The sequence below is a fragment of the Syngnathoides biaculeatus genome, chromosome 5, assembly GCF_019802595.1.
Source record: "Syngnathoides biaculeatus isolate LvHL_M chromosome 5, ASM1980259v1, whole genome shotgun sequence".
In the NCBI taxonomy this organism is placed as follows: Eukaryota; Metazoa; Chordata; class Actinopteri; order Syngnathiformes; family Syngnathidae; genus Syngnathoides; species Syngnathoides biaculeatus.
The window spans coordinates 33,730,865-33,754,784 of record NC_084644.1 but is presented as its reverse complement, the minus strand read 5'-3'; the positions used below and the strand labels follow the sequence as shown (position 1 = coordinate 33,754,784).

The following is a 23,920-nucleotide window of genomic DNA, read 5'->3' as shown; positions in this document are numbered from 1 at the left end:
AGGGGATTTTCGGCACCGGGATGAAGTGAACCATTTTTGAGAACTGATCCACAATTGAAAGCACAGCAGTGTGACCTTGTGAAGGTCGAAGACTGGTAACGAAATCTAGGGAGATGTGGGACCATGGACGTTGAGGAATGGGCAGTGGATGTACCTCTCCCGCGGGCCGTTGCCGGGAGGGTTTGTTGACAGCTCAACCTGGGCACGCATTGACATATTCTCGTACGTCTTTTTTTATGTTTGGCCACCAAAAGCGCTGTTCAACCATCAACCCCGTCTTGGCCATGTCCGGGTGACACACAGTGCAGTTTGTGTTGGGCCTGTTGGCAGGACAACCTGCCGGACTGGAGGAGTCTTTAAGTGCTTCTTTCACTTGGACCTCGATTTCCCAAGTGAAGGTCAACATGAAGCAGGTGTCCGGAAGAATCAGGGCGTGATCGAGTTCGCACCTTTCCCCCTCGTATATGCGTGACAGCGCATCGGGTGTCCTATTTTTGGACCCCAGCCGGTAGGACAAAGTGAAGCGGAACCTAATGAAAAAGAGGGACCACCTATCTTGCCGGGAATTCAGCATCTTGGTGGTTTTTAGATATTCAAGGTTTTTATTGTCTGTCAGCAGTAGGAAAGGGACCTGAGTCCTCTCCAACCAGTGTCTCCACTGCGACTTGTCTGTCTTGATGGCGGCAGGATCATGACAGTACCCCCCCCTCAAAGGCACGGCTCCCAGACGTGCCTAAATGAAAAAAACAGACACTAATTAACACAGGCAGGGGTGGGCGGAAGGGGGTCCGGAGGAGGGCACGCCCCCCCCCCATGAATCCCAGACTGGTGGCCATCCAGGCCACCAAACACGAGGCGTCCAGGTGGACAGGTCAGGAGGACGACCCGGACGCCAAGCACCAGGGTCCCCACGGGGCTATTCGGGCAGACGACCTCTGTGAGGAACCAAACGGCGAAGCAGGAACCAGAACGAGGCAGGCCACTGCTCCGGACGAGAACCTCCCACACCGTCGTTGCAAGACGACCAGGGATTGGTCACCAACGAGGCCAGGTCATGAAGCGGCTGGGCGCACTCAGGAGCGAAGAAGATGATGGAGAGCAGGACCAGAGCCATGACCGCCACCCCGAAGTCTCTCCAGCTCCTGGGTGGCTCCACAGAACTCCCCAGCTCCTCCTGGACAGGGACGTGAGAAGGCGGCGGCGCCAGTACCGCCCCCTCCTGGACAGGAATGTGAGAAGGCGGCGCCAATACCGCCCCCTCCTGGACAGCAACTTGAGAAGGCGGCGCCAGTACCGCCCCCTCCTGGACAGCAACGCGAGAAGGCGGCGCCAGTACCGCCCCCTCCTGGACAGCAACGCGAGAAGGCGGCGCCAGTACCGCCCCCTCCTGGACAGCAACCCGAGAAGGCGGCGCCAGTACCGCCCCCTCCTGGACAGCAACTTGAGAAGGCGGCGCCAGTACCGCCCCCTCCTGGACAGCAACTTGAGAAGGCAGCGCCAGTACCGCCCCCTCCTGGACAGCAACTTGAGAAGGCGGCGCCAGTACCGCCCCCTCCTGGATAGCAACTTGAGATGGCGGCGCCAGTACCGCCCCCTCCTGGACAGCAACTTGAGAAGGCGGCGCCAGTACCGCCGCCTCCTGGACAGGAACGAGAGAAGGCAGCGACCCCGTCGCCGCCTCCTGGACAGGAACGAGAGAAGGCAGCGACCCCGTCGCCACCTCCTGGACAGGAACGTGAGGACGTGCCCGTCGCCGACAGAGCAGGAACGGGGAGCGACCGCGGGCCAGTCGCCGACAGAGCAGGAGTGTGGAGCGTCCGCGGGCCGGTCGCCACTGCCACTCCAGAGCACGGACGAGAGGCGGCTGTGGAGACGTCGTCACCTCCTGGACAGCAACGTGAGGCGGCATCGGGTCGGTCCCCACTGCCACGTCAGCTTGCAGTGCATCCGTTGAAACAGCAACGTGGGCATGGCGCGGTGGCGAATCCGTTTCCAGGGCAACGTGAACCTGAGTAGGCGGAGAGTCAGTCGAAACTGACACGTGGGCGTGTCTCGGGAGCGGGTCAGTTCCAACTGCCGCGTGAGCTCTGCTCGGAACCGTCAACACTGCGACGTGCACTTGAGGTGGCGAGTCTGTTCCCACTGTGGCGTGCACTTGGCAAGGGGGGGGGGCGGGTCGGTTTCCACGGCAACGTGAACCTGAGTCAGCAGTGAGTCCGTCGCCGTTGCGACGTCAGCGTAGCTCGGCTGGTTCGCCAATCCTTGCCGGACCTGGGCCGTGAGAGCCGCCAATTCGGCGCTCTGTCTCTCTATCTGCGCCCGCATTTCGCGACAGAACGCCTCGTGGTTTGATGGCTCCTCCTCCCTCTGGACTGGAAGCTTCGCTACCAGCTGCGGGTCTGCCGGTCTCATCGTTGCCGGCGAGGAGTGGGAGGACAGTGTCTTCGTTGCCGCGCAGCGAGAGACACCAGGAAGCGCCCGGCCGGGTCGTCTCCTCTGGCCGCCACGCGGAGGTCCCGGGTCGATGGCCAAGCGGGTTCCCTCGTACCGATAGGTGCACTTGGATCTACCGGGCGAAGTCGCTCGGGTGCTGGAAACGCGGGAAGGCGGGGCAAACTGGATCAAAAGCCGGGCAAAGACTCTAAATCAAAGTCGTCGGAGTCGTACTCAGGCAGCCCGGCATACAAATCACGGTCCTCCTCATATTCCGAAAACTCAGAGTCCAGAAGAATATGAGGAGCCAGACGGGTCGTGTTCTGGACGTATTCATACCTCGCTGGCGGAGCGTAAGACACGGAATCGGAGGACATCAGGGAGCCTACCCGGATCGGACAGGCTTGGTCCTCCGGCAGACGGTCTACTTTGCGTCGGTCCCGGCGACGCCGGGTCTTTCCTGCTGGGTCCTGTATTGGCCAGTTCGTTCTGTCACGTCCCATCGGAAACGAGAGTAGGACCCAAATGCAGGAACTCGGAAGACGCAAGGTAATTCAAGAAGAGACACGTTTATTGTATGCAGAGGTCGGGGATCGAGCAGGCAGTCCGGTGCAGCAGCGGTAGTTGTGACGTCGGGCGAAGAGAACAGATGAGCGGACAGGCAGGAGTCGGTACACGGGGAAACAATCAACGCAGGCAGAAGGATCAAGGAGTCAGGCTTACAAGGTTGGTCGGAGAATGGACGAAGGTCGGTACACACAGGATCAATCAGGAGTACGAGAGTGCTGGAACGGGACATAAAGCTCAACGAACTGGCGAAGGACCAGTCGTCACCAGGTCCTATATATACAGGGGATGATCAGCCCGCATGAGGCACAGGTGTGTGCCTCCCAATTAGCGCAGCCGCACGGGCACCCGCACAGCTCGTGCTGAAGCGGCAGGATCATGACACCATTACCCCACAGTGGACAGGATGGGAGCAGTCTGGGCTACAAGTGGATCGTTGCAATGCATTAGCATAATTTCCACTCTGATTATGGCACACTTGTACTCCTCTTACTACGAATGGGCAGGTATAACATCCCTTTACAGTAGAGCCCAATTCTGTTGAGGCACCTGGGAAGGCCATGCCACTTCTTCACAAGAAAACTGGCCTGTCTCTCCAGCTTTTCCACATTTGAAGCGGGATCTCATAAAGGGTTAATGGCCAAAGGAGTTGAGGTAGTAACCCATACTGGAAGCCCCAGATCTTCAACTTCCCAGGTAGCAGGGTAATTTCAATGCTTTACAGGCTCCTGGCCATCTCCTTTCTGAGCTGTTGTCCTTGCCCTTTGTCCTTAAGAGAGGCATCGTACCACAAGCCTAAGATCGTCACAGGCTTCTCAGAGACAGTTGGAATTGGTTCCTTACCATTGTAAAAGCAGTGGTTTGAATCTTTTTCCTTGACAATGGAGATGCTTCGAAACTTACCTGGCTTTATCTTCATGCGAGCCAGCTCGGTGTTTTCCTGGAGCTTTATTGACAATCGTGCAGTTCAGGCCTTGCTCGTGGTAAGCGTGGTGAGGTATTCCATGTAAGCTCTGACCGGAGCAGCCTCACCCCAGGTATTTTTCGCTGCCCACGAACCACCCAGTGAGGGGCCCGGACGATGACATCCTTGACCAAGGTGAATAGCAGCGGAGAGATGGTACACTCAGCCATGATTCCCGCTTCCAGGTGCTGCCATGCAGTGGTGTAGCCGTCTGTTATAATACAGAGCTGGATATCATTTAAGTAGGCTCTTTCCATTGTTATGGACACCGCTGGGATCTTGAAATAGTCGAACGCTGTCCACGGGAGATTAAGAGAGACTGACCTAAAAGAGTTTTCTAGATCCAGGAACACCACATGAAGGTCTTTTCCCTCCTTTTTGGCAACCTGGATCTGATGCCAGATGACGCTAGCATGTTGTATGCATCCAGAGAAGCCACAGATTTCTTATTTCTGGATTGGCATGTACCTCGTAGGTATTTTGAAGTGCAGACCCATGTTGACTGCATCATACACAGACCTGTTAGCTCAATAGGCAAACTACATTGGGTCCAGGTGGGGACCAGTGACGCTCTTGAGGTGGGCCACCACAAGGTGTTCAAGGGACTTCATGACCACTATTGTCAAGGCAACAGGCCTGTAGTCATCTAGATCCGAAATTGATGGTTTCCTGAGGACCGGTGATGATGCTGGAGCGTTTGAAGCAGGTTGGGACTTCACACAGTTCTAGAGACCTGTTGAAAAGCTTTGTGAAGACTTGAGCAAGTTGGTCTGCAAAGACTTTGAGGCAGGATGGGGACACAGGGTCTGGGCTCGCCGCTTTGTTGATCTTTTGTTGTTTGAAGATCCGCCTCACGTCCTGTTTATGGATTGGTCAATGGAGGAGTCGGAGATGTTGAAATGGTCAGTGGTGGGTCTTGGTGGGTGTGTGGAGTCAAAGTATCCCTTTCAAATCTGGAGTAAAAGCTGCTGAGGTCGTCGGCTAGCCATTGTTGTCTACTAGGGGAAATCATCACATGTAATTAGTGAGCGATTGTCATCCATGCCAGACTGATTTGGAGAATAATGCATAATCCTGAAAGCTGAGTTATGCCTTGAGCAGTAACATCTCTAAAAAGTCAAGTCTCCGTGAAGCAAAGGGTAGCAGAACATCCAGTCTTTGCAGGTCTTTATCAGAATATATAAAGAAGGTTGGATTTGGAGATTTATTTGGAGCGTACACACCAGGGGTGTTCAAACACTTTGACATGAGGGCTAGATTTGGTAAGGTTAAATTGTGCAGGGGCCGACCATTCAAACCAACATTTTTTTGACAAAATTTAATTCTATAAAAATCAATGATTATGATTTGAAAATGGAAGTCTTGGCACTGGCATACAGAATCTTTTTTCATTTTCAAATTTTTAACCAAAATCCCTCAATTTGAACACTTCATAGAATGAGGAAAAAGTCTGTCAGAAAACAACCCATTTGGAAAGATTAACCATATCTAATGAAACAGTTCATATTAGACACTATTAGATGTTCACTGTCTTGTTTTCCTTTCGGCTTGTCCGGATTTGGGGTTGCCACAGCGTATCATCTTTTTCCATCTAAGCCTATCTCGTGCATCTTTCTCTCTAACACCCACAGTCTTCATGTCCTCCCTCACAACATCTATCAACCTTTTCTTTGATCTTCCTCTCGCTCTTTTGCCTGGAAGCTCCATCCTCAGCACCCTTCTACCAATATACTCACTCTCTGGCCTCTGGAAATGTCCAAATCATCGAAGACTGGTCTCTGTCACCTTATCTCCAAAACATCCAACTTTGGCTGTCCCTCTAATGAGCTCATTTCTAATCCTATCCAACCTGCTCACTCCGAGGGAGAACCTCAACATCTTCATTTCTGCTACCTCAAGTTCTGCTTCCTGTTGTTTCTTCAATGCCAACGTCTCTAATCCATACATCATGGCTGGCCTCACCACTGTTTTATAAACTTTGCCCTTCATCCTAGCGGAGACTCTTCGGTCACATAGAACACCAGACACCTTCCACCAACTCTTCCACCCCGCTTGGACCCATTTCTTCACTTCCTTACCACACTCTCCATTGGTCTGTATTGTTGACCCCAAGTATTTGAAGTCATCCAACCTTGCTATCTCTTCTCTCTGGAGCTTCACTCTTCCTCCACCGTCGCTCTCATTCATGCACATATACTCTGTTTTACTTCGGCTAATATTCATTCCTCTTCTTTCCAGGGTGTGCCTCCATCTTTCAAATTGTTCCTCCACCTGCTCCCTGCTTTCACTGCAGATCACAATATCATCTCCAAACATCATCGTCCAAGAGGAATCCAGTCTCACCTCATCAGTCAGCCTATCCATTACTACCGCAAACAGGAAGGGGCTCAGAGCGGATCCCTGATGCAGCCCCACCTCCATATTAAATTCTTCTATCACACCTCTGGTACACCTCCTCTCACCACTAATCTGCTGCCCTCATACATATCCAGTACTATCCTAACAGATTTCTCCGCCACACGAGACTTACGCATGCAGCACCACACCACATACTCTATCATAGGCTTTCTCTAGCTCCACAAGGACACGTTGTAGCTCCTTTTGACCTTCTCTTTTCATTTCCAATAGCATCCCCAAGGCAAATAATGCATCTATGGCACTCTTTCCATGCATGAAACCAGTCCAGCCTCCACTACTCTTTCCCATAACTTCATTGTTCTTCTGACACACCAATGGCACATCTGATTGCTCTTCTGCTGTCCTCACACATGTCCTTTACTATTCTAACATATTTCTCTCCCACAGCGGACTTGCGCATGCAGTACCACAGTTCTTCTCTTGGTACTCTGTCATAGGCTTTCTCTCGGTCGACAAAGACACAATTTAGCTCCTTCTGACCTTCTCTGGACTTTTCCATGAGCATCCTCAAGGCAGATAATGCATCTGGGTACTCTTTCTAGGCATGAAACCATACACGCATATACTTACTTCTGTCCTGAGTCTAGCCTCCACAACTCTTTCCCATAACTTCATTGTGTAGCTCATCATCTTTATTCCTCTGTAAATTCCACAATTTTGAACATCGCCTTTTTTTAAAAAAAATGGGAACTAGCACACTTTTCCTCCATTCTTCAGGCATCTTCTCTCCCACTACTATTCTATTGAATAAGTTGGTCAAAAACTCCACAGCCACTTCTCCAAATTGCTTCCATACCTCAACTGGTAGGTCATCAGGACTAACTGTTTTTCCATTTTTTATCTTGTTGAGTGCCTTTCTAACTTCCCTGTAGCTAATCATTGGCACTTCATGGTCATTCACGCTTGCCTCTTCTACTCTTCCTTCTCTCCAATTTTCTTCATTCATTAACTTCTCAAAGTACTCTTTCCATCTATTTAGCACACTACTAGCATCGGTCAACATATTTCCATCACTATCCTTAATCACCTTTACTTGCTGCACATCGTTCCCATCTCTATCCCTCTGTCTGGCTAACTTGTAGAGATCCTTTTCTCCTTCTTTCGCATCCAACCTGGTGTACATGTCGTCATATGCCTCTTGTTTAGCCTTCACCACCTGTATCTTTTACGTACATCGGATCTCAATGTACTCCTTTCGCCTCTCCTCAGTCCTCTCCGTGTCCCACTTCTTCTTCACTAAGCTCTTTCGTTGAATGACTTCCTGTATTTTGGGGTTCCACCACCAAGTCGCCTTCTTCCCTTTCCTATCAAAAGATACCCCAAGTACTCTCCTGCCTGCCTCTCTAAAAACCTTGGCAGTAGTATTCCAGTCTTCTGGAAGCACTTCCCGTCCGTCTAGTCTGTCTCACCTCTTTCCGAAAGGCCACATAACATTCTTCATTTCTCAACTTCCACCACTTGATTCTCTGCTCTACCTTCGTCTTCTTAATCCTCCTACCCGCAACCAGAGTCATCCTACACACCACCATCCTATGCTGTCAAGCTACACTCTCCCCCACCACTAACTTAGAGTCAGTAACCTCCTTCAGATTACATCGTCTGCTTGAAATATAATCCCCCCATGTGCTTCTACCCCCGGTCTTGTAGGTCACTCTATGTTACTGTCTCTTCTGGAAATAAGTGTTCACTCCTGCCATTTCCATCCCTTTTGCAAATTCCACCACTATCTGACCCTCAAGGTTCCTTTCCTGGATGCCGTACTTACCCATCACTTCTTCATCGCCTCCGTTTCCTTCACCAACATGTCCATTACAATCTGTACCAATCCCAACTCCCTCACTGACTAGGATGCTCAGGACTACTTCATCTTGTTCCTTCCAGAATTGCTCTTTCAACTCGAGGTCACATCGAACCTGTGGGGCATAGTCGCTAATAACGTTATACCTAATACCCTCAATTTCAAATTTAATTCTTATCACTCGATCTGATACTCTTCACCTCCAAGACATTCTTAGCCAGCTTTTCCTTTAAAATAACCCCTACTCCATTTTCTCTTCCCATCCACTCAATGATAAAATAATTTAAACCCTGCACCTAAACCTCTAGCCTTAATCCCTTTACACTTATTCTCTTGGATGCACAATATATCAACCTTTCTCCTAACCATCATGTACACCAACCTCTGAGCTTTTCGTGTCACAGACACATTTGAAGTGCCTACACTCAGTTGTAGGCTAATGCAGCCCAATGGGGCACAAACCAGTGCAATCTGTAGGCCGGTCCCAAGCCCGGATAAATGCAGAGGGTTGCGTCAGGAAGGGCATCCAGCGTAAAAACTGTGCCAAACAAATATGAGCGTTCATCTAAAGAATCCCATACCGGATCGGTCGTGGCCCGGGTTAACAACGCCCGCCCCCGGCACTGCTAACCTGCAGGGCGTCGGTGGAAATTCAGCTACTGTGGGTCGAAGACAAAGAAGAGGAGGAAACCGGATCCAGCGTCAGAAGAAAAAGAGGAATGCACAGAGCCTACAACTGAGTGTAGGGACTTTGAATGTTGGGACTATGACAGGAAAAGCTCAGGAGTTGGTTGACATGATGATTAGGAGAAAGGTTGATATTCTGATATTCAAGAGAGCAGGTGGAAAGGTAGTAAGGCTAGAAGTTTAGGAGCAGGGTTTAAATTATTCTACCACGGAGTAGATGGGAAGAGAAATGGAGTAGGGGTTATTTTAAAGGAAGAGCTGGCTAAGAATGTCTTGGAGGTGAAAAGAGTATCACATCGAGTGATGAGACTAAAATTTGAAATTGAGCGTGTTATGTATAATGTGGTTAGCGGCTATGCACCACAGGTAGGATGTGACCTAGAGTTGAAAGAGAAATTCTGGAAGGAACTAGATGAAGTAGTTCTGAGCATCCCAGACAGCGAGAGAGTTGTGATTGGTGCAGATTGTAATGGACATATTGGTAAAGGAAACAGGGGCGATGAAGAAGTGATGGGTAAGTACGGCATCCAGGAAAGGAACTTTGAAGGGCAGATGGTGGTGGACTTTGCAAAAAGGATGGAGATGGCTGTAGTGAACACTTATTTCCAAAAGAGGGAGGAACATATAGTGACCTACAAGAGCGGCGGTAGAACCACGCAGGTAGATTATATTTTGTGCAGACGATGTAATCTGAAGGAGGTTACTGACTGTAAAGTAGTGGTAGGGGAGAGTGTAGCTCGACAGCATAGGATGGTAGTATGTAGGATGATTCTGGTGGTGGGTAGGAAGATTAAGAAGACAAAGGTAGAGCAGAGAACCATGTGGTGGAAGCTGAGAAAGGAAGAATGTAGTGCGGCCTTCCGGAAAGAGGTGAGACAGGCTCTCGATGGACAACCGAAGCTCCCGGAAGACTGGACGACGACAGCCAAGGTGATCAGAGAGACAGGCAGGAGAGTACTTGGTGTGTCATCTGGTAGGAAAGGGGAGAAGGAGACTTGGTGGTGGAACCCCATAATACAGGGAGTCATACAAGGAAAGAGATTAGCGAAGAAGAAGTGGGATACTGAGAGGACTGAGGAGAGGCGAAAGGAGTACATCGAGATGCGACGTAGGGCAAAGGTAGAGGTGGCAAAGGCTAAACAAGAGGCATATGAAGACATGTACACCAGGTTGGACATGAAAGAAGGAGAAAAGGATCTCTACAGGTTGGCCAGACAGAGGGATAGAGATGGGAAGGATGTGCAGCAGGTCAGGGTGATTAAGGATAGAGATGGAAATGTGTTGACTGGTGCCGGTAGTGTGCTAAATAGATGGAAAGAATACTTTGAGAAGTTGATGAATGAAGAAAATGAGAGAGAACGAAGAGTTGAAGAGGCAAGAGTGAAGGACCAGGAAGTGGAAATGATTACTAAGGGGGAAGTCAGAAAGGCACTACAAAGGATGAAAAATGGGAAGGCAGTTGGTCCTGATGACATACCGGTAGAGGTATGGAAGCAATTTGGAGAGATGGCTGTGGAGTTTTTGACCAACTTATTCAACAGAACACTTGCGGGCGAAAAGATGCCTGAAGAATGGAGGAAAAGTGTTCTAGTTCCCATTTTTAAGAACAAAGGGGATGTTCAGAGCTGTGGGAACTATAGAGGAATAAAGTTGATGAGCCACACAATGAAGTTATGGGAAAGAGTAGTGGAGGCTAGACTCAGGACAGAAGTAAGTATCTGCAAGCAACAGTATGGTTTCATGCCTAGAAAGAGTACCACAGATGCATTATTTGCCTTGAGGATGCTCGTGGAAAAGTACAGTGAAGGTCAGAAGGAGCTACATTGTGTCTTTGTGGATCTAGAGAAAGCCTATGACAGAGTACCAAGAGAGGAACTGTGGTACTGCATGCGTAAGTCTGGTGTGGCAGAGAAGTATGTTAAAATAGTACAGGACATGTATGATGGCAGCAGAACAATGGTGAGGTGTGCCTTAGGTGTGACAGAGGAATTTAAGGTGGAGGTGGGACTGCATCAGGGATCAGCTCTGAGCCCCTTCCTGTTTGCAGTGGTAATGGATAGGCTGACAGATGAGGTTAGACTGGAATCCCCTTGGACCATGATGTTCGCAGATGATATTGTCATATGCAGTGAAAGCAGGGAGCATGCAGAGGAACAATTGGAAAGATGGAGACATGCACTGGAAAGGAGAGGAATGAAGATTAGCAGAAGTAAAACAGAATATATGTGCGTGAATGAGAAAAGTAGAGGGGGAAGAGTGAGGCTACAGGGAGAAGAGATAGCGAGGGTGGACGACTTCAAATACTTGGGGTCAACAATACAGAGCAATGGAGAGTGTGGTCAGGAAGTGAAGAAACGGGTCCAAGCAGGTTGGAACAGCTGGCGAAAGGGTCTGGTGTGTTATGTGACAGAAGAGTGTCTGCTAGGATGAAGGGCAAAGTATACAAAACAGTGGTGAGGCCGGCCATGATGTACGGATTAGAGACAGTGGCACTGAAGAAACAACAGGAATCTGAACTGGAGGTGGCAGAAATGAAGATGTTGAGGTTCTCGCTCGGAGTGACCAGGTTGGATAGGATTAGAAATGAGCTCATTAGAGGGACAGCCAAAGCTGGATGTTTTGGAGACAAGATTCGAGAGAGCAGACTTCGATGGTTTGGACATGTTCAGAGGGGAGAGAGTGAGTATATTGGTAGAAGGATGCTGAGGATGGAGCTCCCAGGCAAAAGAGCGAGAGGAAGACCAAAGAGAAGGTTTATGGATGTGGTGAGGGAAGACATGAGGGCAGTTGGGGTTAGAGAGGAAGATGCAGGAGATAGGCTAAGATGGCAAAAGATGACACGCTGTGGTGACCCCTAATGGGACAAGCCGAAAGGAAAAGAAGAAGAAGAAGACACTCAGTTGTAGGCTATGTGCATTCTTCTTCTAGTGGCGACTATTCTGCTTTTCTCCTCTTCTTTGTCTTCGACCCATCGTAGCTGAATTTACATTGACGCACTGCAGGTTAACGGTGCTGGGGCTGGGCGTATATCAACTTTTCTCCTAATCATCATGTCAACTAACTCCTGAGCTTTTCCTGTCATAGACCCAACATTCAAAGTCCTTACACTCAGCTGGAGGGTCTGTGCATTCCTCTTCTTTTTCTGCCGACTAAGCCGCTTTTCTCCTCTTTTTTGTCTTAGACCTATATTATCTAAATTTCTACCTCCGCTTTGCAGTTCCGGGGGCATGCGTAGGAAGCCACGACCTAACCGTTATGGAATTCGTACGATGAACGCTCATATGTTTGGCATAGTTTTATGCCGGATGCCCTTTCTGACATAACCCTCTGCAATTATCTGGGCTACAGACTGGCTAACAGTTTGCACAATATTGTGCTGCCCAACAGGCTGCAGATAGTCAAAAAAGAAGAACCAAATCCAAGTGTCCATGAAGAACAAGGTGGCAGAACGTTTAAAATTTTTGCAGGTCTTTATCAGAAGTTGAAGTTCATCCATTTTATCGGCTAGGGAGCATAGATTCATGACAGGAATTGGCGATAGCACCAGTCTGTGTTCCCTCCTATGCTGTTGAACTTGTGTACCGGCTCGCGAGCCTCTGTGCCGTCATCAATGCAATGCTCCATAGAGAGTGCTTGATGTGTAACTCCAGAAAAAGATTTAGCGAATTGACAAGATTTGTCAAAAAAAAAAGTCCGAAGAAGACTCTCAACAGTTGTGTCTTTAGGCCCGAGATGACCGAAAAACGGAAACAGTACCGTGGAGTGCACACCGAAGACAGCCACACTGGTAAGCGCCATCTTGTTCTTCATTCTTGTAAGTTTGTTTGTTCTTATTCTCAGTACTCAACATGAATGTCATACCAGGGCGGCACCAACTGGCGGAGAAAAATTCCTTGTGTTGTTACATACTTCGCCATTCAATCTGATTCTGATTCTCATTTTGATTCTGATTTCATACATTTCATTGGTGGTGGGGATGAGCATTCTTGGCTCGGGTCTTTTAAAAGTGGCTCAAATCTACTTGTAAGTCTGATGTCAATGTTTTGCATTGACTCACATTCTTTTTTCTTGGTCTTTGCTGAAACGACCATCCATGGCCATTTACTCGGGGTTGAGGACAAACACAAACAGTTGTGAAGAACAAAACAGAATACAGTATGAATTATGACAATTTAGGAACAATTCAAAACAAGTACTTATCTAGAATAGCCAGCGAGAGACGGTATCCTGAAATTGTTGACTCTCGACATATAGCCTTTCGACTAGCCAACCACGCTTGTTTGGCTTTTTCCTGGAAATTCTTCATCAATGAGTTGAACGTTTCACGCCTCTCATTGCTTTTTTTGGGGAACTGATCGTTCATTCCATCCAAAAGAAGTTCCTTTAAGCTCCAGACTGTTGGATGTTATAAACACTTTCTGCTGAAAGTGTTCAAACTTTGCGAAGATGGGACGCGGTCAGTTTCCTGGGTGAGGGCCTCCCAATCGGTGGACATATGGTGAACAGTCATTTTGTCATCTTGAGTGCAGACTTCATAAATTTTTTAATTTGAATTACAGGGTCTTCTGAGGTATTTTCGGGGATGCCAGAGAAGATGAGGTTGTTGAGCATGCTTCTTCATTGAATATACAGCATAGGTTCTTTCAAAAATTTATATTTCAATCTGTGAAGTTGTGATCCCCCTGAATCAGACATTATGTTTGAGCAAACTGCTCTATCATCTTATTTTAACTCCCACACTCGCTGCTGTGTGAATTCCAAACTCTGAGTTCGGTGAGCTCCTGGCAAAGCAACTCAAGTGAGATCTTTTTTTTTTTTTTTTGTTGAGAGGAGGCCACTCGTCTCTATCTCTGTCAAATCAAGTAAATCCTCAGTTGAAATGGAGGAATCCATTTTTTTCCCCTTCAGCGGGAGCTCGATAGAAGCGCTGGTGTTCCTCCATTGCTGGGTGACTCATTGTTTGACTTCGCTGCACTTTAAGACCTTATCGCTGCTAAAAGAGAATTTTTTTCTTGTAATAACTGCTTTTTCGATATATGCAAAAGGAGCTGTCATGTTTTGTCTTCGGAAGATCACGCAACTCTCATGTCGCAGCATACACCTCAAAGTCCTCACACTCTCTAACATCAATTTCGTTTGTTTGTGATACACTAAGGCGCAATGAGTGATTTGTTTGCGAGAGGAATGACATACTAAGCAGTGAGTGTACTCATAAGTGATTTTAACAGCATGTGGGATATATATATATATATATACACACACAATTTTCCTCTAACGAGTCTAACGTTTTGAGCTTCATCAAAATGATATATATATATAAAGTTTAATGAATGTATGTCGAATAATAATAATATAATAATAATAATAATGTAGAAGAAGAAAAAGTGGTGAAACTGGATGAGATGTTCTCTTTTTTGAGTGAGAAAGGTCTGGTCTGAAGCCAAAGTAGAACGTGCAGGATGAGATGGTGTATAATGTTAAAATTCCCCCTTGGCGCAGCCTGATCAAGGATGAAAGCACAGACAATACAGTGCACAAAAAGCTAATTCTGTAGTTTAAAAATGGGAGACCTCATAATATTAACATTAAAACTGTTTGGTAACATCATTCAGCTTCCAACATGCATTGCCAAAGATATTCTGCAAACAATATTTCAGTTTTACACCAAGAAAAACAGGCGGGGATATCATTGTGGGATAAAAATAGATAAATGAAACAAAGTTGGATGCGACATTTCAAATTTACAGTTGGCTTGGTTTGGTTAGCAATGTATTTTTTTGTTTGTTAACATTTTCATTGTAAATTTGCAAAAACACAAAATTGTTCTTAAAAATGTTCTGATGGGAATGTAAATGCTGTAATCTGAATCTTTGAATGAGGCATGACTTAACGTAACTTCAATGGATGACACTGATCTGACCACAGTGCATACGTCTGATGTTGCTCATGGTGGTCAATTAGGGCGCTCATGGCCCAAGTGTGTTTGCTCAGACACCTAAAATATTAGAGGGAACGTTGGTCATGAGGTGTGGGCCATGACCGAGAGAACATGATCACGGACACAAGTAGCCTAAGTAAGTTTCCTCCGCAGCGAGTCTGGGTTTTCCTTTAGAGGATGAAAAGCTCGATCATCTCGGAGAGGCTCAGAGTAGAGCCACTGCTGGGGCATTTGATTCAGATGCTTCCCGGACACCTCCCTATTGAGGTATCCCGGGCATGTCCCACTGGAAAGAAACCCTGTGGACGACCAAGGACATGCTAGAAAGACTTATCTGATGCATGGCCTGGGAACGCTTCACGATACCAGCTGGATGAAGTGTCTATTTTTTTTTTATAATAATAATGAATTAAACTTATATCGTGTTTCGCAACACTCAAGACCCTTTCCACTCATCAGATGATAACAACACTAAGGAGAAATTGCAGGAAGCTCTGGTGGCAAGTGCTGCTGTCAGAAAAGTCATGGCGGCTGGCAAGAGCCGAGCTGGATTTAAGTGGACATGGAAGGATGATCGGTGGCTGAGCTTGCTGCAATTATTGTTTTTAAACTCCATGCCTTTCCTACTGTAAAATGCACGACGACGACAACACATATAATGCTTTCGTGAATGTCTTGAGTGAACTTGAAGCTCAGGAATGGATCATTAATGGAATGAGGAAAAACAAATTATTTCGATTATAACGATTCAGTGAAACAATGTTTTCAAAAAATCTTTTCAAGAAATTGATTCATGATTCAGTACAGTCGAAAGAACTGCTGTGCCCACTAGTCACTTGTCAAGACTCGAAAAAATTTATATTTTTGTACTTGACTGATATCACATATCATGGCAAAACTCCCCATGAGCCCATACAAAAATCTTGATCCATTACCATATTTCCTGGAACTCCTAACATATAACCTCTTTGGTGATTACACAAACCTTCTTAAAGGTGCTCGACTTGCTCTCGTAAACCTCAACATTGCAAATTGCCCGTGCAATGTTGAGAGCGTTTACTAATAACCATTTTTAATGCATTTTGGACGACAAGTTGCACAGCTGAAATTGGAAGCCGGGAACAGAGACTTGTTAAGATGTTGAAATAGAACCAGGCACCAGAAATCATTCATCAGCTGCCCACTTCTGGTGATGACCTACCCAACCTTTCACTCTGACTCCTTTCGGGTGTACAATGGTTTCACACTGAAAACAACCTGGTGTTTGAGTCCTTTGGAAAGGACATGGCGTCAAAAAGCCACTCTCAAGGATTGTCTGTTTGCCGCCACCACATGGGACAACCAATGGGCACGACTGAAGAACCCTGTAACCGGTCTGCAACCAGTCTAGAGCACTGCATCCAAACATCACAGCTTTTAAATTTACAAAACCAAATATATATATATAATATACACACACACACGGTAAACTAAACACAAACACACAGGCGGTTTAAGGCCAAGTAAAAGAAAGTATGTTCTTAACGATTAGTCCTCTAATACCTTCAATATGCTGTGTGTGGAAAAAAGCTTTCTCATGCCCAGCCACAGTTTATAGCTTCCATCCATTATCCGTGCCACTTATCCTCACAAGGATCGGGGAAGATTTTCAAGCCACTCGAACTCAGACCAGAGCGGGTAGGATCCTTTCGGACCCTCTACATCCGAGTCAGAAGCTCTTCCAGCTCCTTCCGCCGGGTAGATGCTACCGATCAATGCAACTCAAAACTAGCAGGCACTCAAACAGTTTTTTCCCTCTTGCCATTGAGTCATTAGATTCTTGATCAGCAAAATTGATTTTCTGCCTTGCGCCCTTGTAGGGACACAGTATTAGTATGAGTATTATATATTGGAGACTATTGCACAATTCATCACTTCAAACTGCACCCTTTGAACAATTGTCATTGCACTGGCCTACAATGACCAGTGCAATGGCGTACCCCGCCTCCTGGCCGTTGACAGGTGGGATAGGCTCCAGCACTCCTCGCGACCTTCGTGAGGATAACCGGCAAAGAAACTGGATGGATGTCTATAATTAACCACAAACAGGTAAGGGCACTCTGTGTAAGCTAAACATAATGTGGGGAGTTCACACACTCTAACTGGTCTAAATGCTAGAAGACTCTGCATCTTTGGACAACTTTAACTCTTATAAGATATAGTTCCTCATTAATTGGATGTCGATCGTTCTTCATTCTTGTTTGTTCTTGTTTTTCTTACTCAGAAAGAATATTGTATCAAGGTGACACCAACTACCAGAGACAAATTTGTTCGTGTTGTTATATACTTGGCCATTAAAGCTGATTCTGAAGAGCTGGCGCCTATCCCAGCTATCTCTGGGCAGGAGGCAGTCTTCACCCGGAACTGGTTGCCAGCCAATCGCAGGGTACATATAATCAAACAATAATTCGCACACACATTCACACGTATGGGCAAATCAGAATGCCTGGAGAAAACTCTGCAGGCTTGGGGAGAACATGCAAACTCCACACACGTGGGGCCAGGATTTGAACCCTGGTTGTCAGGACTGTGAGACAGAATCTCTAACGAGTCTAACGTTTTGAGCTTCATCAAAATGAGTTTTTCTTTTACTTTTTTTCTTTGTCTGGTTGTATATTCTGTGGTGTCCAGAAGAAATTCCGAACATCATTCCAAAAAAGAGTACCGGCAAATGGAAAATGCATTTTCCCCCTGAAATATGGGTTTCCAAGTGTGAGATTACGTTTTGTTTCAGAAATGTTGAAAATCTGCATTTGTTCATGTGATATTGTCCAATGCAGCTCTATGGGGGCACAAATCAGTACAATCTGTAGGCCGGTCCCAAGCTCGGATAAATGCAGAGGGTTGCGTCAGGAAGGGCATCCAGCGTAAAAACTGTGCCAAACAAATATGAGCATTCATCTAAAGAATCCCATACCGGATTGGTCATGGCCCGGGTGAACAACGCCCGCCCCCGGCACTGCTAACCTGCAGGGCGTCGGTGGAAATTCAGCTACTGTGGGTCGAAGACAAAGAAGAGGAGGAAACCGGATCCATCATCAGAAGAAAAGAGGAATGCACAGAGCCTACAACTGAGTGAAGGGACTTTAACTGTTGGGACTACGACAGGAAAAGCTCAGAAGTTGGTGGACATGATGGTAAGGAGAAAGGTTGATATTCTGTGCATCCAAGAGAGCAGGTGGAAAGGTAGTAAAGCGAGAAGTTTAGGAGCAGGTTTTAAATTATTCTATCACGGAATTGATGGGAAGAGACATGGAGTATGGGTTATTTTAAAGGAAGAGCTGGCTAAGAATGTCTTGGAGGTGAAAAGAGTATCACATCGAGTGATGAGACTAAAATTTGAAATTGAGGGTATGTATAATGTGGTTAGCGGCTATGCCCCACAGTAAGGATGTGACCTAGAGTTGAAAGAGAAATTCTGGAAGGAACTAAATGAAGTAGTTGTGAGCATCCCAGATAGCGAGAGAGTTGTGATTGGTGCAGATTGTAATGGACATATTGGTAAAGGAAACAGGGGCGATGAAGAAGTGATGGGTAAGTACTGCATCCAGGAAAGGAACTTTGAGGGACAGATGGTGGTGGGCTTTGCAAAAAGGATGGAGATGGCTGTCGTGAACACTTATTTCTAGAAGAGGGAGGAACATAGAGGGACCTACAAGAGCGGAGGTAGAAGCACGCAGGTGGATTATATTTTGTGCAGACAATGTAATCTGAAGGAGATTACTGACTGTAAAGTAGTGGTAGGAGAGAGTGGAGCTCGACAGCATAGGATGGTGGTGTGTAGGATGACTCTGGTGGTGGGTAGGAAGATTAAGAAGACAAAGGTAGAGCAGAGAACCATGTGGTGGAAGCTGAGAAAGGAAGAATGTTGTGGGGCCTTTCGGAAAGAGGTGAGACAGACTCTCGATGGACAGCAGAAGCTCCTAGAACACTGGACTACGACAGCCAAGGTAATCAGAGAGACAGGCAGGAGAGTACTTGGTGTATCTTTTGGTAGGAAATGGGACAAGGAGACTTGGTGGTGGAACCCCAAAATACAGTGAGTCATACAAGGAAAGAGATTAGCGAAGAAGAAGTGGGACACAGAGAACTGAGTAGAGGCGAAAGGAGTACATCGAGATGCAACGTTGGGCAAAGGTAGAGGTGGCAAAGGCTAAACAAGAGGCATATGAAGACATGTACACCAGGTTGGACACGAAAGAAGGAGAAAAGGATCTCTACAGGTTGGCCAGACAGAGGGATAGAGATGGGAAGGATGTGCAGCAGGTAAGGGTGATTAAGGATAGAGATGGAAATGTGTTGACTGGTGGCAGTGGTGAGCTAAATAGATGGAAAGAAGAGAGTGAGTATATTGGTGGAAGGGTGCTGAGGATGGAGCTGCCAGGCAAAAGGGCGAGAGGAAGACCAAAGAGAAGGTTGATGGATGTGATGAGGGAAGACATGAGGGCAGTTGGGGTTAGAGAGGAAGATGCAGAAGATAGGCTAAGATGGAAAAAGATGACACGCTGTGGCGACCCCTAACGGGACAAGCCGAAAGGAAAAGAAGAAGTTAATGTGATATTGTCCAAGTTTTTGACTAATTTGGTGAAATGTCAGGATTATTAGTTTTTTTACTCGTTACTTTTGAGGAACTCTTGAAGTTAAAACTTTGCACTGAACAGTACACAGAATTTACTGTATTCATTGGGACTAAAATCTCATGAGGTAATATAAGTATCCATATGTGTTGAATGAGGCAGCAAGGTGATGCAGGTGGAAAGTGTTGGTCTCACAGTTCTAAGGACCCCGGTTCAATCCCGGCGCTCCCTGTGTGGAGTTTGCATGTTCTCCGAGTCCCTGGGTGGGTTTTCTTTGGGCACTCCAGTTTCCTCCCACATCCAAAAAACACGCAACATTAATTGGACGCTCTAAATTGCCTCTCGGTGTGATTGTGAGTGTGGCTGTTTGTCTTTATGGGCCCTGTGATTGGCTGACAACCAGTTCAGGGTGTACCCCGCCGCCTGCCCATTGGCAGTTGGGATAGGCTCCAGCAGTACCGCAACCCTTGTGAAGAAAAGTTGCAAAGATAATGGATGGATGGATATACATTGAATGTTGAATTTACATATTTGCGTGAATGTACTTTATGTACTTGCATAAACATGGGCTATGATTGGCGGCATAACCATTATGACTGACCTTGTAATTGCAGTTGCAGCGAAGGTCATCTGTTCCAGTATGAACATGAGTTGAAGTGGTTGGCCTTGAAACTTCCTCTGGCATTGTGGGTTTGTAGAAAGGGTTTCTCAGTAGGTGGTTCAGACTGCCATGTGTTCCATTATTGGGTGCTGGTGTGAGACCTAGAAGATCTGAGAGCAAAAAAAAAAAAAACAACTGTCAGATACACAGAGCAATAGACTCACTCTGAACAGGTAAACCAGTAAAAATACAGTAGCGCTTTGTGCATTGCAAGTATTTTCTTCTTTTCCCAGCATGTCATCTTTTTCCATTTAAGCTTATCTCCTGCATCTTCCTCTTTTACACCCACTGCCCTCATGTCTTCCCTCACAACATCCATCAACCTTCTCTTTGGTCTTCCACTTGCTTTCTTCCCTGGCAGCTCCATTCCCAGCACCCTTCAACCAAAATACTCCCTCTTTGCCTCTGGACATGTCCAAACCTTCAAAATCTGCTCTCTCAAATTTTGTCTCCAAAACATCCAACTTTGGCGGTTAATTTAATGAGGTCATTTTTAATCCTATCCAACCTGCTGAATTCTAGAGAGAACCTCAACATCTTAATTTTGCCACCTCCACCTCTGCTTCCCGTTGTCTCTTCAGTGCCACTGTCTCTAATCCGAACATCATGGCTGGCCTCACCACTGTTTTATAAACTTTGCCCTTCATCCTAGCAGAGACTCTTCTGTCATATATCACACATGACACTTTCCGACACCTGTTCCAACCTGCTTGGACCCATTTTTCAATTTCTGACCACACTCACTATTTCTCTGGATTTTAACCCCAAGTATTAGAAGTTGTCCACCCTCGCTATCTTTTCTCCTTGGAGCGTCACTCTTGCACATCCACCCCTCTCATTCCCGCGCATATATTCTGTTTTACTTCGGCTAATCTTCATTCCTCTCCTTTCCAATGCATGCATCTATCTTTCTGATTGTTCCTCCACCTGTGCTCTGCTTTCACAGCACATCACAATGTCATCAGCTGACATCATGGTCCAAGGGGATTCCAGTCTAACCTCATCTGTCATCCTCTCCATTACCACAGCAAACGGGAAGGGGCTCAAGAGTTTATCCCTGATGCAATCCTACCCCCACCTTAAATTCTTCTGTCACACCTATGGCACACCTGATCACTGTGCTGCCCTCATACATGTCCTGTACTATTCCAACATATTTCTCAGCCACACCAGACTTACGCATGCAGTACCACAGTTCCTCTCTTCATACTCTCTCATAGGTGTTCTCTAGATCCACAAAGACACAATGTAACTCCTTCTGACCTTCTCTGTATTTTTCCACGAGCATCCTTTAGGCAAATCATGCATATGTGGTACGCTTTCAAGGTTGAAACCATTCTGTTGCTCGTAGATATTTAATTCTTTCCTCAGTGTAGCCTCCACTACTCTTTCCCATAACTTCATTGTGTGGCTCATCAACTTTATTTCTCTATAGTTCCCACAGCTCACCAAATCACGTTTGTTCTTAAAAATGCAAACTAACACACCTTTCCTCCATTCTTCAGGCGTCTTCCGGCCTGTCAGTATTCTGTTGAATCAGTCAGTCAAAAACTGCACAGCCACTTCCCCAAATTGCTTCCATACCTCCTCAGGTATATCATCAGGACCAACTGCCTTTTCATTTTTCATCCTCCTTAGTGCCATATCTAATCTAATCTGTAGGCCGGTCCCAAGCCCGGATAAATGCAGAGGGTTGCGTCAGGAAGGGCATCCGGCGTAAAAACTGTGCCAAACAAATATGAGCGTTCATCTAAAGAATCCCATACCGGATCGGTCGTGGCCCGGGTTAACAACGCCCGCCCCCGGCACTGCTAACCTGCAGGGCGTCGGTGGAAATTCAGCTACTGTGGGTCGAAGACAAAGAAGAGGAGGAAACCGGATCCAGCGTCAGAAGAAAAAGAGGAATGCACAGAGCCTACAACTGAGTGTAGGGACTTTGAATGTTGGGACTATGACAGAAAAGCTCAGGAGTTGGTTGACATGATGATTAGGAGAAAGGTTGATATTCTGTGCATCCAAGAGAGCAGGTGGAAAGGTAGTAAGGCTAGAAGTTTGGGAGCAGGTTTAAATTATTCTACCACGGAGTAGATGGGAAGAGAAATGGAGTAGGGGTTATTTTAAAGGAAGAGCTGGCTAAGAATGTCTTGGAGGTGAAAAGAGTATCAGATCGAGTGATGAGACTAAAATTTGAAATTGAGGGTGTTATGTACAATGTGGTTAGCGGCTATGCACCACAGGTAGGATGTGACCTAGAGTTGAAAGAGAAATTCTGGAAGGAACTAGATGAAGTAGTTCTGAGCATCCCAGACAGCGAGAGAGTTGGGATTGGTGCAGATTGTAATGGACATATTGGTAAAGGAAACAGGGGCGATGAAGAAGTGATGGGTAAGTACGGCATCCAGGAAAGGAACTTTGAAGGGCAGATGGTGGTGGACTTTGCAAAAAGAATGGAGATGGCTGTAGTGAACACTTATTTCCAGAAGAGGGAGGAGCATATAGTGACCTACAAGAGCGGAGGTAGAACCACGCAGGTAGATTATATTTTGTGCAAACGATGTAATCTGAAGGAGGTTACTGACTGTAAAGTAGTGGTAGGGGAGAGTGTAGCTCGACAGCATAGGATGGTAGTATGTAGGATGATTCTGGTGGTGGGTAGGAAGATTAAGAAGACAAAGGTAGAGCAGAGAACCATGTGGTGGAAGCTGAGAAAGGAAGAATGTTGTGCGGCCTTCCGGAAAGAGGTGAGACAGGCTCTCGATGGACAACCGAAGCTCCCGGAAGACTGGACGACGACAGCCAAGGTGATCAGAGAGACAGGCAGGAGAGTACTTGTGTGTCATCTGGTAGGAAAGGGGAGAAGGAGACTTGGTGGTGGAACCCCAAAATACAGGGAGTCATACAAGGAAAGAGATTAGCGAAGAAGAAGTGGGATACTGAGAGGACTGAGGAGAGGCGAAAGGAGTACATCGAGATGCGACGTAGGGCAAACGTAGAGGTGGCAAAGGCTAAACAAGAGGCATATGAAGACATGTACACCAGGTTGGACACGAAAGAAGGAGAAAAGGATCTCTACAGGTTGGCCAGACAGAGGGATAGAGATGGGAAGGATGTGCAGAAGGTTAGGGTGATTAAGGATAGAGATGGAAATGTGTTGACTGGTGCCGGTAGTGTGCTAAATAGATGGAAAGAATACTTTGAGAAGTTGATGAATGAAGAAAATGACAGAGAAGGAAGAGTTGAAGAGGCAAGAGTGAAGGACCAGGAAGTGGAAATGATTACTAAGGGGGAAGTCAGAAAGGCATTACAAAGGATGAAAAATGGGAAGGCAGTTGGTCCTGATGACATACCGGTAGAGGTATGGAAGCAATTTGGAGAGATGGCTGTGGAGTTTTTGACCAACTTATTCAACAGAATACTAGCGGGCGAAAAGATGCCTGAAGAATGGAGGAAAAGTGTTCTAGTTCCCATTTTTAAGAACAAAGGGGATGTTCAGAGCTGTGGGAACTATAGAGGAATAAAGTTGATGAGCCACACAATGAAGTTATGGGAAAGTAGTGGAGGCTAGACTCAGGACAGAAGTAAGTATCTGCGAGCAACAGTATGGTTTCATGCCTAGAAGAGTACCACAGATGCATTATTTGCCTTGAGGATGCTCGTGGAAAAGTACAGAGAAGGTCAGAAGGAGCTACATTGTGTCTTTGTGGATCTAGAGAAAGCCTATGACAGAGTACCAAGAGAGGAACTGTGGTACTGCATGCGTAAGTCTGGTGTGGCAGAGAAGTATGTTAAAATAGTACAGGACATGTATGATGGCAGCAGAACAATGGTGAGGTGTGCC

The 23,920-nt window shown here is 46.6% G+C and overlaps 1 protein-coding gene across 9 annotated transcripts in view; it reads right to left on the bottom strand.

Moving 5' to 3' along the window:
* Nucleotides 1–23,920, bottom strand: part of enpp2 (ectonucleotide pyrophosphatase/phosphodiesterase 2) — a 221,093-nt gene that overhangs the window by 65,386 nt on the left and 131,787 nt on the right. For all 9 annotated transcript variants that reach the window (XM_061820089.1, XM_061820090.1, XM_061820092.1 and 6 more), the window contains one exon: nt 20,023–20,192. In XM_061820089.1, coding sequence (XP_061676073.1) covers nt 20,023–20,192 — 170 coding nt within the window. The remainder of the gene's footprint in view (nt 1–20,022; nt 20,193–23,920) is intronic.